At 47.1% G+C, this 15,005-nt stretch overlaps 1 protein-coding gene across 1 annotated transcript in view; it reads right to left on the reverse strand.

The window, feature by feature from the left end:
• Positions 1–14,559, reverse strand: part of MN1 (MN1 proto-oncogene, transcriptional regulator) — a 36,472-nt gene extending 21,913 nt beyond the window's left edge. Inside the window, exon 1 of the mRNA XM_035565709.1 lies at positions 11,121–14,559. Coding sequence (XP_035421602.1) covers positions 11,121–14,559 — 3,439 coding nt within the window. The remainder of the gene's footprint in view (positions 1–11,120) is intronic.
• Between the last annotated feature and the right edge of the window lie 446 nt (positions 14,560–15,005).

A 15,005-nucleotide genomic window follows, 5' to 3' on the forward strand; every position in this document is an offset into this window, starting at 1 on the left:
AAGGAAAAGTGAAAGCAGACTCGAACTGACTGGACAATGTTTGACTAGGTTTGCCTCATCTGGTACAATTAAGGGTGAACATAAAATTAAAATCTGAAATTTAAAAAACTTTTACCATCAAGTATCTCAAACTCAAGTCAGCACAAAACAAAATAGCATACTGGCCTTGTGTTTAATAAACAAACTGATTCCACAAATAATGTATCAGGGCTCACAAAAGAAGTTAAAGTTGTATATTTTCTAATTGTTCTTCATTTGATATTCTTCACCTCATTTTTTCCCATGTTGACTTTTTTAAGCTTATTTCTGAAAATTAGTATAACAAATAATTTTATCCTTCAAAACAGATATATAAAAGTGAAACAGTTATGGAAATACAACTGGACAATGAATAGCTTTTATTCCCTTTACCTAGCCATACTTCTCACTGCAAAGCAGTAATTACAGGAATCTACTTCTGTTTTAAGCTTTGCAGTAAGCAATTTCCAAATTTAAGGCCAACAACCAACCCTTCATTATGCTTAATAGGTAGACATAAAAATGTAATTATATCACAATCTCTAAATGTATGTTTTTCCAGCTCTTGAAGTTCATACTTGTCTGATTCAAGGAAGAGACTTTTTAATCTACTTTTTAATCACTCAGGAATACAGGAGAATTTGGATAATTACTTGGAATAAAACTTCATTGGTTTGTTTAAAAAAAACAAACAAACGACGTTTTAAAAGCAAAAGTCTGTCAGCCCATAAAAACAAGATTCACAGTACTATACCTGCAGCAAGAAATTCAGGCTGCACTTTGTCGAGCCCTTATCAGGGAGTTTTGACCACAGACTACAACAAACCTTCCCTACAGTCCAGAAAAATGGTGTATCTAGAAGCAGCAAATTAATTTCTTCATTTTTCCTACGTACCTCTGTTAAAGTAAGAAAAATCAGGAATTCAGTATATTAACTTGCGTAATCTACAGAACAAATGACTTTATCATATAAAATGTAGTACTATTTTGCATGCAGAGTTTAAAGGTTAACCAAATAACTGAGGTTACTGCCGAGTTCACCATAGATTTTCATGTGACAATTGCCACAGTCTCCTAGCGCTGTTTTTGAGCCATCTGAATTCACATCCATTTTGCAGACAGCTACAATGAATTAAAAAAGATGGTATAAAATATCCCATTGACTGAAAACAATAAAAAATAACCAGAATGAAGAAGTCACTTGCTAGCCGTCCTCTCTCTCTCTCTCTCTCCCTCCCTCCCCCTTTCCCTTCTTCCTATCTCAAAATTGCTAATATGAGATTTTAATTGTACTTGAAAAAGTCCTACTTTTCCCTCTGCCTCTAAAACTTAAGAACTTGTATAGAGAACAACCGGAGTTGGGATGCTAGCTTTTTCTCCCAGCATAAAAAGAACAGCATGTATCTATATTTAGAGAAGGGAACTACAGTATCCAACATAAAAAAATAAAAAATAATAATAATAAAAAAATTAAAAAACGTACTGATTTTATCTTCAAAAAAGCACTTGTACTTTTGGTTTGTTTAAATCAAGAATGTGTTGCAAGTGTTTGACCCTATATCCAGCAACCATAAAATCTGCTCCATCACAAAATACCAGCTGCTTTGCACTTTGAATGATAACACTATTTTTTAAAGTGTTGCAGAATTATTGTTTCATAGATTGTGGCAATTTTCATTATGATTACTGTGGAATTCCTTTGGGAGTGAGGTGGGGGTAGAATACAAACAATAGGCACATTTCTATTATTTCCCTGCTTTTAAAATACTATTTGGTCTGGAAATGGGCTATTCTTCAGGTTGTGCAAAAAAAAAAAAAAAAAAAAAAATCAGTGCATCATTCTGGAACGAGTTAAAATTAGTAAAACAAATGAGTCGGATCAAAAACACCTATAACATTAAATGTAAAAAGTCATCCAACTGCCTTACACATCTAAGAGATGTCCTTTTTTTAGCAGTATGACATCAGGACAACTACAGGTTTATACCACAAGAAATGAGGTGATGCCGTACTGCCGTTATTTACAAGCTAGTGCAAGTCATCGAAGCACATTTATTGGCAGGGGGGAAGATCTTCCTCTTCCCTCCTCCCAGAAGAGAGAGGAGAAAAGAAACACCCATGATGCTTCTATCCCTAGGTTTCTGGAGGAGGTGAAAACTCACATCATGTCAGTTTCTTTTTCCTGTTGCTCAGACTGAGAAATGTATTTAGGTTATTACATTCACACACTGTATCAGAAGAACCATAGTTGCCGCCTCCCTTTTTTCCAGGGGAGAAGAAATACCCCACCAAGGAGGGCAGCACCGCTGTGCCCTTCCCACCGCCGAACGCAATAGAGGAGAACGCAAGTGACCCAGCACTCAGACTACCAAGTGGGACAAGATGCTCCCCACTCCTCTTCCTGAGGCATGCTGCTTCCGCGCACCCTGCGAGGGCAGCACCGGCCCGGTGCACGCCGCTCGGTGCCGCACCGCCCTGGCCCTGCCGGCCCACCCAGCACCGCCACCTGCCCCACAGCCCCCGGGCTCCGCGCCCCCCGCCGCCTCCCCCTCTGCGGCCGCGCAGGGGCACCGGGCGCTGGCGAGCACCCGCTGCGCAGCATCTCCGTTTCATCTGGCTTGGACTGTAAAGCTTGAGCCGGGGGAATGTCTCCTAGGCTTCTGAAGTATGGCATAAAGCTCTGTGTCAGTTTATGGCGCAATACATATGATCTTAAATAATAAAAATAATAATAGAGTGGGACCTCAATATATACTCCACTGTGATCTAAATCAAACATATACCCAAGCATCCATAAGTGCAATGGTAATGACTTGACCAACTGTGCCATCTAGCCAAGAGACAGGAATACTCACACAGACTCTCTCCGCCTGCTTTAACCTTACAGACAATCGAGAGCGTCACCTCCAGCAGCGGCTGGGAGGGAACGCGGACGCAGGGTCCCTGGGGACGCAGCCCTTGCTGGCATTCATTTGCATTTCTGTTTTTTAGATATCATCCACTGTCATCGCATGCTTTTTATGAGTTCTCTTATCCAAGACCAAAAGGCTTTAAAATGCCATGACAGGGAAAGATTATATATATTTTTAAAAAAAGGGGAGGGGGAAGATTTCTCTAGGAAGGAGATCCTAAAATTCGGACCGGATAATAATCTTAGTCCAGCCTCCATTTCCTATGCTAATAAATCAATTTACATCTTCATAGCAAAACGGCTTCAGGGTATTTACAAAAAATAAATAAATTTAAAAAAAGTTGTGCCATTCTTTTTAACCTGCATTTTGGGAGGTTGAGGAGGAAGGAAGGATAGAACCATTTCCAGGTTTTTTTCATGTACCTGCTTCACACTGCAAATTAAAATTTTCAAATTTAAATTAGGAGTATATTCTTAATTATGGTATGAAGTGTTTTAAGATTTTCCTCACTTTACAAATGGCTGCTTTTTCAATTAACTATGCTTCCTCAGCCTCAGGATGATCTTTCTATTAGCAATACAAATGCTTTCTAGTATTTTGTGAATACTAATTCACAAAATTAATTAAATGCAGACTTAACTCTAAGAAACATATTTTACCACAAAAACAAACAAAAAAACCCACACACTTTCACAACTGCTGACTGATTAAAGGTTTTTCTGTGATCAAGAATGTCAAGTCCTAAAGGCCCAGCAGTCAGAATTCAAGCTAAGAGAGTTAAAAGAAAAAAAATAAAAAGGCAGCAACTCAGTTTCCTCATCTCATCTTTTAAAGGCTCCACACAGAAAAGGATATATTCAAAAGGTCAGGCAAACCAGCCACTAGAGAAAGGCTGTAGCACAGTCTCTAATACAACATTCTGCAGCGAGGAACTAGCAGAGCTCTTCAGAGCTCATACATGTGTTGTTTCTGTGTTTACTCTCAAATAAATTGTATTTATTTTAATGTAAAAATCTATCAATGCAGCACTTAAACATAACCAGACTTCTGCTTATCAAAACAAAAAAAAGCTTCTTCAGACAAACCTCAAAAGCTAATAAAAAATTAGACAGCGCAGTGTCATGCACTGCATTTTTATGCTAAAATACCAAACAGACACAAATAGACTGCTAAAATTAAAAACAAACACACATGACTTATGCAACCAAAGACACACAGCACAAGTTAAGCATGTAGACAAGAAATGGTTCATTTTCAGGAGCTACCAGTGACCAATGCATGCACATCAGGGAACGAAATCCTAAGATATAATGAACGGTTACTATATAATTGAGGCCAGATGAAACTTTGTAAACTCATATTTAAAAATGGCTGGCAGGGGTCAGAACCAGCTGAAAGGGATACATTCTAGATTTAAGGTGTCTTGAAACACACCAGCCCAAAACACAAGGCTGCTGAACACAAACACTTGTGCTGCTATAGAAAAATAAATAAGGGGGGGAAGCTACTAGACAAAAAGGTAACTACAATATTTTTTGCATCAGTATATAGACAGAAAGTACAACATTTTATAGAGAGTACATTTCTGGATCATCAAGTCATACAACTAATTACACCAACTAAGGAAAATGCATTCCCCACATACATATGCTTTTGTCATTTGCAAGGAGATGAGCTGTATATGAAGGCTTAGAGGAAAGTGCTGGGGGAGAGGCCAGAAGAAGGGGCGTTGAGGAGGGAAGCTGCAAAGCAGTGTCACCTAGGATGTTCTCTTTGAAGTATTAAGAAAGTCAGCTTGTAAAAATTAATGGATTAGACATCCAGCTGTTCAATTCTCAGCTTTAAATTTAAAAAGTATTTGACTCGGAAACATTGGCACATAATCCATAAGACATATTTAAATTTGTAAAATAATAATAATAATAATAAATCTTTGCATTAAAGAAGGTCACTAATAATTAGTTATGTTTTAACTGCATCAACAAAAATGTGTTTTGCGAAGGAAAAGCAGCTAACTGCAAAGAATATCGGTATTTTTACATAAGCCAGTCACATTAACACCATGTGCAAATTGGGTCTATCTACGAAATAGAGAAAAATATAGTTTACATTTTAAAAGCTGAAAATTCTAACCAAGATGAAGAAAGACAGGGTGGACCTTGAATTCCTGGGAGATTACACAGCTTCACCTATTCAATTTCTAGAAGGTGCCCTGCTCTGTGTCCCTTGCCCAAAAACTTGATGATGAGGAAGTGGAGAAGAAAGCCATGTTCTAAATATACTCATAAACGGAAGCTCTCTCTTAAGAACAGCGCTCAAATAAATGAAATGAGTAATTCTATATACCTAAAAAACCCCACCTCCATCTTAAAAACATCCCACAAAATAAAAGCATACATTTACAGATGCAAATTTTGTTATTTTCAAGGGCTTAAGATTTTTCAATGCAAAAGGAATACTTTGACAGAAAGCTTGCTACTGGCTGGAGCAGAGGCCTGGTATAGATATGTATTTTGAGTCTGAAATTAATTATCTATGCCTTTTGCATATGAAGCACTCCAGCCTGAAACATGGTAAGAACAATATATTTTATCCTAGTAACAAAAAAGGGAAGAATCCCACTAAACACAATTTAACTGGTCACTTTTGATATTCTATGTTTGTGCTGGCAATTACGTAATTAAACTGTTCCTGATATTTGGTAAATTTTGTATGAAAAAAAACACCACATATATTGGGCCACCTGAAGATTCATTTTAGAGCTTGATTCACTCTTTCTGTGGATACTCTACTCACATTTAAAAGAAATACACAAGAAACCTGAGACTAAAAATGTACAGTAATTTGGCTAGTACTAAAATTTTATATGGCCACATAAAGACATATTGCCGTACCAAAACCTCATACTGAACGTTGCAGAAGAAGGGAGTCAACTGTTACAAATAAAGGCAGTCTATATAATTTTAGGTTAGACTGTTTAATGCCTTATCATTTGCTCTATATAAGTAACAACAAACTGTATTTGCAGGTATTGACTATTAATAAATTTTATGCATTTATGCAAAATTATTTATGGTTTTATAGCACAGCGTTGCACTAGATCATTGTTAAAAAAAGCAGCTATCTCATATTAAAAATGAAGAGCAGACATTAAGCAATACATCACAGATCAGAATAAATCTATGCTCTGACCTATGCTCATAGATACATATGAAGTCTAATCCATCTCTTTTTTCATCATAGGTAAAGAACTAAAACATACACACACACTAATTTCAAGAAATATATCCCCCAAATGTCATGCACACTCTCACACTTAGCATGTACAAAATATCCCCGTTAAAACTAATTTCACAACAAAACATACCATCATAAAATAGCAGACTTGGTTAAAGGAAAGTATCATGGTGCAAACCAAATTTGTGATGTGCATTAATTCAAATACAGCTAGACAATCCAGAGACGGATAGACGGATGTAAAGGCAAATAGAGTGGCTACGGTAGTAACTGAAATCACAATAAATTCACACACCTTCTGCCTTAAATATTTTAGTGCATTATAGCAGCAATAGCAAGTAATACTGCAAACTCTACCCTTGCCTTCTCTAATATTTGCCAGAAAAGTCTACAAGTACAGCGCTGCAAAATATTTATTAAAAAAAAATGTTTCTACACAGGACCATTTTCTTGTAAGAAAATATTAAAAATTATAGTTTGTCAAAGTAGACATTAGAGTACTACTGTCACCCAAATGAAACCAGGTCAATCAGAGGCAACCTTTCGTTTTTTTTAATAGATCAGAAGAGTTTAAAAGAACATATTAAACCCAAACCTAATGCACACTGAAATCTTTTCTACAATACGCAATGGGAGTATTTTTTCCTCATAAGTCTGCCTGCTAATCCAGATCATTTATTAAAGATGTGTATTTCATATCTGTGGAATATATCGCATAACTTCTTGGCAAAGGTAATAGCATTTTTTTCACTAACAGTTAAAATTCCTGGTGTACGTTTAAACAGCTCTTTAAAGCAAACAAAGCATCATCAGGAATCACAGATTCATCACTGCAAAGTGCACTGAGCTTAGTCAATGAACTCATTTCCAACAATCCTTACTATGGTATAATTCCGTTTAAATCGTATATTGCTTGAAAAGATATTTAAGTGTTTGAAATACCTCACAAGAGGTCCAACAAACTCAGTCCCAGTAAACAAACCTACTTCTTTCATAAAACCTCTCAAAGAATTTAGCTGTATTTAAAATAAAAGCACACAACAGAACATGCTAGGAAAAGAAAGAAAACAAAGGCTCATAGCTGCATCTGGACCAAATTTGCCTTTTGTTAATGTATTTGGTATTAATTTACAAATGTTACATCCTGCTTCTTCAACAGTTTTGGCCTGCTGGCTCATTCAAATGGCAAGTTCGGTATTATGATGAAATATTTACAAAAAACTCAAGGATAATATCTAAAATATGCTGCACCACACTTGCACATCGGCACAGACAGAGTAGTGCAACGGCCACAGAATATCTGACTATATTCTTATTTTTTCCAATCAACCTGCTTGGTTCTAGGTTACATTTTAATGTCTTCACCTGACATATGCAGTATGGGACCTTCAAAATTTCAATTAAAGACTAAAGCCGAAAGCCCAGTAGAACCTAATTACTGGGTTCCTGGAGAATACTAATCAACATGTCACTGAAGGAAAATTGTTCTGGTTCAGTCAAACCAGGCAGAGCAGAAACCCATTACACTAGTGCTAGGTTTTTATGTGAATTTGATCCCGTTACTCTTTGTTAGTTAGAGCTACGGTATTGGAAGTCAACATGACCTCTCTACACTAAATATTGTCACATTTCACTTCTAGATCTAGCTGCATGGCAGAGGAAAGGAAGATATTTTATAATGCATTTTTGGTGAAAAACAAACAGCCTCTTCCCACAGTACATGTTAGTACGAGATACTATATATCACAGAAAATTCCTTATTGAAAACTGCATTTCAGTGAAAAGCGATGACCGGTCACCATTAGGTTAAATTCAGAAGAAAAATGCAGACATATACACCGAACTCGCTAAAGGCTGTTATTAAATAATATAAGTGTATACATACTGCACAGGCACCTACAGCACAGGTGTCTGAAATACTGTTATCTGTTGTCATCTACCTTTAAAACTCAGATAGACTGTTAGGTATTAGCAAATCATTTTAATACCACTATGAGTATGAAAAAGAGATGAGTTATATATAAGGAATGTGAACAGTTATTAAAGCAACTCGAACAAGTTGTTTCCATCAGTAATCCAGGCATTAATGGAATATTCAAAATGTTCCTGGTTTTGCTGGGTTTTAGAGAGCTTGTTAATTACAAAAATATCCCTCCAAGAGCTCCAGTAGAACAGAGCCTTAAATCCCTCTCGCACACACACTCCACTCCTACAGAGAAGAGCAGCAAGAAGGCGGCACACTGAATTCAGCACTCTGCCACGGTAAAACTTGGTCATTCACACCGGTCTGAGCCTTTCTTCCACCCCTCCCTGAGCCCACAGAGGAATCAACACGCACCACAACAGCCTCATACTATGAATAAATTTTCTCTCCCATCACAGTAGGTCTAATGAAATAGCCCACCAACAATGCATGTGTGTTGGTTAGGGAAGTTAGGTCTAACAACTAATTTCACTCTTAATAATATTACACAGTATTACAAAATGTGTGCCGTGGTAAACACTCCTCCAATGTAGTACTAAGCACATTTAGTAACCGCTTGGAACTTGGAAGAGTGCTGTCTGAAACCTGTGTACTCATCCTACCTGTGTACAACAGGGAACTGCTCGAAAAAATACCATCGATGCAAATCTCAGTTGACTAGAATGGTTTAAAATCTCAATCACTAGAAAAATAAAGCCCTTTTTTTGAACACAGTTTCAAACACTCAAGTGTATGGTAATGTAAAGTCAAATTATTTCTACTAACCAAAGAGAATGGCCTATTTTATCTCACCTATTGTATCTTTATCACTTACAACAACAGTTATGGTAAATTCTCTACTGGTGTATATGAATTTCCTCATCCAAAGTACCAGTCCATTCAAATCCTTCAAGTGACTCAAGTGTAAAACAAAATGAGTGCCTCTATCCATTGTTGTAAAACTGGTTCGTTATTTTGTGCTTACTCTCTGAAATACTAAAACATATCCTTATATAGGAACACTGATTAAATGGTTTTCCTTCCAAGTGATGAACTGTTTTAACAGCAACATTGTGGTTATCGCGACCAGAAAGCAATTACTTATTTCACTAGATGTTACTAAGAATAGTGATGATCAAAGTGAACGTAGGAGTGCTGTTAAGGAAGGCAACACTCCATATGACACAGATACATGAAATATACATAATTCTAAGCCAAATTACACTTTTAATAAAAGCACAGACTATTCATTGTTTTGTTACGATTGTTCGGATTTTTTTCTTTTTTTATTCCATGAAATTAAGATCTATGGAATAAGCTGCTCTTTTAAAATCTATTTTTAAGTGTAGCACAGTGTGTAAATGTTCATATCTGTATATATGCATATTATGTGCATGTGTGTGTCTGAGAGGGAGGGTGTATGCATGACAGAGGGGGTGTGTGTGTGTGTGTGTGAGTTGTGAGAGAATGTATATATGTGTTCGAGTCTGCCAAGGTAGAACTGACAGGAACTGTGATTTGTGCTAACTAGCTATTGATCCAGTCAGATCTAGATGTTGTGTACAAGAAACAATAAAAGAGAAGGGGCCAGGAAGGATGCTGTGTGCAACTCCATTTAAAAATGGAAAAGAAAGGCCCCAAACAAACCAATTTATGTCCTTGCCTGGGTGAAGCACGGAGAATGCTGATGGGCTTCCTACAGTCTGCTGTGCATGCTAAACACTCCCGCCTCAAATGAGAGTCTCCTGAGCTGGGCATTAAACATGAACAAAGAGACAAACAGTGGGGGCTAGGATTCACGCTTCAGAAAGCCAAAGCTGGAAAGCCAACCAGAACTAGGAGTAGGAAATTGATGAGTTTTCAAACCACCTCAACTCCCTTTTGATTTTCCTAACACCTTTCTTAGTGAAATTACTAAGCACGCTATACTAAAAAAAGTCAGTCTGTAAGACTAGGCATAATGAAAATAATTCCCAGCTACACAAGTAGTACCAAACAACAACTTTCCTAGGCTCACATAATGAGTTTATACTGCGTAAGTTATGCACGTGTACTTACAGCGCATCAAGAAATCACCTGTGTGCATTCACACAGCAGGTAAATGCATGTGCATCTATTGTACTATTCACATATAGTCAGGCAGCTTAAAAAAATATGTATTTGATAAGATAAGATAGAAACCAATTGAATCCATAATTATCTTTAGCCTAAAAAGCTTTTATAATAGAGGGTTTTCCATTAATGTATTTTTTTCAGAGCTTCGAGAATTACGATGCCCTCTGGACATGGGGAAGGATCAAAACTGACAACTAATGTCGAAATTAAGCATATGTCAACTATGCAAGTTTTATACCAGACCCAGAAGCTTATTTTAAATTTCCTTTTTGATAATAAAATAAATGCCAAGAGCCTTTTAGTTTAATATCACACTGCTCCCAGGCTTTTAACACATGCAGGAAAATACCTGAAACCGGCAGGAAAACACCACTAACAAATACATGCTTTCACAGCTTAAGAAGACTTCTCTAACAGTTTGGAGGAAATGACTGGAAAGGACGGAAGGCACAGGGCTCTGCAGGGAGCCCTCTCCTCAGCACCCCACGCCAAGCAGCATGACGGGGCGCCGCCGTGAGCCCCTCTCCCCAGGACCCCTGGGCATGCCAGGCAGCCGGTGGGGACAGAGCTGGCAGCAGAGGACACCGCGCTCAGGGCCATCACCCAAGGGGCGGGCAGTCCCACCACGCTCAGCGCCGGCCGGTCCCCACAGGGCAGCAGGCGCTTTGTCCCCTCCATCAGCTGCCCCCAGCACAACTATCCGGCAGCCTTGGTGCCAGAAAGTGCCCAGCACCTGCCCTGGCTCCCGCAAGGGGCAGAGTGGGTCTGGGGCAAGTGCATGCTCCGTGTCCAGGGACCAGAGCCCCACCACCTCCCCTGCCCTGAAAGCAGCCCAGGGTCTCCCCCCATGGGAACCCGCGCAGGGCAACAGATACCTTCTTTGCTGGGGTTTGGGGGCTTGGGCTTCTCCCACGGCACCATGGGCTTGTCCTCCTCCTGCCCCTCCATCAGAGCCTTCTCGCCAGGCAGGTACCAGGTGGAGTTGTGCTCCGCCATCAGGGAGTCCAGGTCAATGGTGCTCATGGCACCCTTAACGCCCTCTGAGCAACAACTGCTCAGGTCACTGTCCCCATTCTGCCCTGCGCACTCCCCCTTTTTGCTCTTCAGCCCCAAGGGCTGGTCTTCCGAGATGCTGAACTGCTGCCGCTGGAGCTGGATCTGCGCCTGCAGGATCTCCAGAGGGTGGATCTCATCCTGGGCTGAGGTGCTCGTGGGGGTCCGCACCTGCTCCATGCCCGGTGTGCCAGGGTGGGCGCCTGCTGTGGTGCTGAGCCCATAGCTGTCAGGGGTCGAGGTAGATGTATTGAGGAGGCCGAGGGCCAGGGGCTTCTGTCCGTTGAGAAGTGCATGCTCCCCACGGGGCAGCTTGGGCGAGCCGCCTAGCAGCGGGCTGCGGGTGGGCTTGGAGACGGTGTTGTCGGAGCTGGAGGACACCTCGTCCTCGTTGCCGTAGCTGGTGCTGACCTCGTCAGGAAAGTCCACGTGCGGGGAGCTGCCGTCTGACTTGGTCACGCTCTGGATACCACTGTCCAGCGACGACATGAGGTCGGGCTGCTCCCCCAGCAGAAGCTCGCCACCCTTGCCCCAGGAGGGTGAGGTCAGGGGCTTGTCATGCGGGGTGCCCCCTCCACGCTCCGTGCCTGCAGCCCCTGGCGGGGCCCCCGCAGCTGGCGGTGCCGGCTGCCCCGGGCTGACGCCAGCCCCGCTGCCCTCTGTGGCCGAGAACTTCTCGAAGAAGGTGCCGGGGCTGACGTGCCCACTGTCCCGTTTCCGGCGGCCCCGCCCCCGCCCGCCGCCCGCCTTCCCCTCGCTGCTGGCCGCCGGCTCCAGCGCGTAGCCGGGCGAGAGGCTGCTCTCGGCAGGCAGCAGCGGGGCAGCACCTGCCGCCTTGCCCGCGCTGCTCCCGCCTGCCGGCGGTCCTGCTGGGAAATAGTCCGGGGCAGCTGACGGCGGCGGGTCAGGCTCAGCCTGGCTGAGCTTGCGCTTGGCCTCAGCCGGGCTCTTCTTGTTGAAGGTGACGTTGAGGTTGGGGGCGCCCAGGCTGGCGATCATGTTCTGACAGGCAGTGGAGAGGGCGGCCAGGCAGCTCTGCCCGAAGACATTGTCCTTGCTGGCCGGCTTGCTGAAGGAGCCCAGCGAGAGGGCACCCAGCTTGCTGGCGGCAGGCCGCGGTGGCGGCGGTGGGGGGAACTCAGGCGGGGGTGGCGGATAGGCACCCGGCGAGGCGCTGAGGGTGGGCGCAGCACCGTGCGCCGCTGGCTGACGTGCGGCTGCCCCAAAGGGGAAGCCTGGCTGGGCGGCAAAGTCAGCAGGGCCACGTCGCTCAGCAGGGGCATTGGGTAGCGACACACCACCACCCGGCGACTGCAGCTGTGAGAGGCCGCCCATGGCAGGCGCGAAGGGCGGGTGGACACCAGGTGAGGGCAGGGCCTGCGCTGGCCCCTCGCCTGCCATCCGCAGCGGCTCTTGCAGCCCCAGCCCACCAGCGCCCGGTCGGAAGAGCACAGCTGCGCCGCCCGGCTGCAGGCCCAGCTCATGGGGGGCCGCTTCGGCTGGCAGCCCTGGCGCTGCCATGCGCCGCGGGAGCAGCTCCCCAGGTGGCGGCGGCCCCGCAAACCAGGCGCTGTCAGGGGTCAGGTGCGGCGCCGGCGGGTCAAAGCCACGGCCGCTGCCGGCCTCGCGCTCGAAGGCCGGCGGGGGCAGGCCACTGGGCGGGCCCACCTCACCGTGGTGCCCTAGCTGCTGCAGGCTGGGTGGCCGCAGGCGCTGCTGGCTACGCGAGGCCATCTGCTTCATCACCAGGGCTGCATTCTGGCGCTGCGCCAGCGCCGGGTGCTCGGGGCCACCGTGTGGCAGTGGCCCCCCAAAGGCCTCTGGCGCCGGCGGGGTGAACTCGCCCGGCAGGCCGGGGTAGGCCGACGGGGAGAGGTGGCTCTCCATGGCGGGGCCATGCATGCTGCCGCCCCAGGAGGCACAGCGCTCGACGCCAGGGTTGCTGGGGAAGTCGAACCGCGGCCTCTTGGCGACGCTCACGTAGGGGGCATCGAAGTGCTGCAGTCTTTGATTTGGTGGCTGTTGTGGAGGAGGGTGCTGCATATTAAACACGGGGTCGGTGTAGGGATGCATATTCCTGTTCTCCAGTCTGTGAATAGGGTATTCAAACTGTGCATGCTGGTTCTGCATTATTGGCCCATTGTCCTGCAAGTTGGGGTTGGGAGCATTGGCTTCTGTTTGCTGTTGCCTAGGGATGGCTGGCGGGCAGGAGTTCTGTCTGGCCAGCAAGCCCGGCGGCTGCTGCGGCTGTGGCGGCTGTTGTTGCTGCTGCTGCATCAACGGGTGCCTGGTGCTGGCCCCTGGCTCCAGGCTGGTGGACATCTTCCGCGCCCCCCCAAAGCGCTCGAAGAAGACGCCATGCTGCTGCGGCGGGTGCGCCTTGGCCACGGCCATGCCCGGTGCCCGGGGCAGGGAGGGTGTCCCCGGGTAGCTGCCGCCCGCCGGCACCTGCCGCCCACCTCCGTAGTGCGGCAGCTGCCCCTCGGGCTCCGACGGCGAGAAGACGGGCAGCTCGAAGTGCCCGGCGGGGCCGTCGCCGGGGTAATTGTATTCCAGAGAGTCCACGCCGCCCTGCGCGGGGAGCCGCCGCTGCTCCAGGCCGTGGGGCTCGGAGGAGCCGGCCGCCGGCAGCCCGTGGAAGGAGGCGGCGCGGTTCGGGGACTGGTCGAGGGGCAGGCAGGGCGCCGGCACGGCGTGGCTGGAGGCGCCGGCGCTGTGGTGCTGGAAGTCGGGCAGGTTCCCGGGGCGCTGCTGTCCGAAGCCCTCGGCGCCCTGGCTCTCGGCCATGTGCTCGTAGCCGTCGGCGAACGCCGTCTGCCCGCCCAGCGCGCCGCTGTAGCCCAGGAGCCGGCCGCCGTGCACGCAGGAGGCGCCGGGGTCGGGCCCGAAGTTGCCGCCGAAGTGCGGGTGGTGCTGGTGGGGGTGGTGGGCGCCGCCGTGGCCGCCGTGCGGCTGCTGCCCGCCGAAGAAGCCGTGCACCGGCGGCTGCATGCCGCCGCCGTGCAGCTCGGCGGGGCCGCGGCCCGGGAAGCCGTACGCGTCGCCGGCCAGGCTCATGTTCATGCCCAGGAGGGGCGGCTCGCCCAGCGCGCCCAGGGCCGGGTCCACCGCCGCCGCCGCCGCCGCCGCCGGGCCGCCGCCGGGGAAGGCCGGCGCCTTGAAGTGCGCGCTCATGCTCAGTCCGGGCTGGCCGAAGCCCCGCTCCCCCTGCCCGGCGCTCCGGCTGCTCATCTGCGGCTCGAACTGCTCCAGCCCGAACATCCTGCGCGGCTCAGAAGGGCATGGCCGCCCGCGCGGCTCCGCCGTCCCGCTGCCCTCCGCACCGGCCGCCGCGGCTCGGCGGCCCCGCTCACATCGTGCCGCGCCGACGCGCCGCTGGCACCGGCACCGGCCGCCCGCCCGCGCTCACCCCCGGCGGCTCGCCGCTCGCTGCCGCCCGGCGCCGGCCGCGCTGCGCTGCCCGAGAGCCGACGGGGCGGCGCGCCGCCGCTCATAGGCTCCGGCGCCCGGCAGCTGCGCGCCGCATGGCCGGCCCGCCGGGCGCTCGCCGCTCGCTGCCCGCGGCCGGCGGCTCGCAGGGCTCCGGCGGCGGCGGGGCGGCGGGGCCGGGGCTGCGGGCGGGCGCTGGGAGGGCTCCGCGGCGCTCCCCTCGCGCGCGCTCCCCCGCTCTCAGCCGGCGCTGGCGGAGCAGCAACAAGTTTTGCATT

Source organism: Cygnus atratus, chromosome 17 (assembly GCF_013377495.2).
Source record: "Cygnus atratus isolate AKBS03 ecotype Queensland, Australia chromosome 17, CAtr_DNAZoo_HiC_assembly, whole genome shotgun sequence".
In the NCBI taxonomy this organism is placed as follows: domain Eukaryota; kingdom Metazoa; phylum Chordata; class Aves; order Anseriformes; family Anatidae; genus Cygnus; species Cygnus atratus.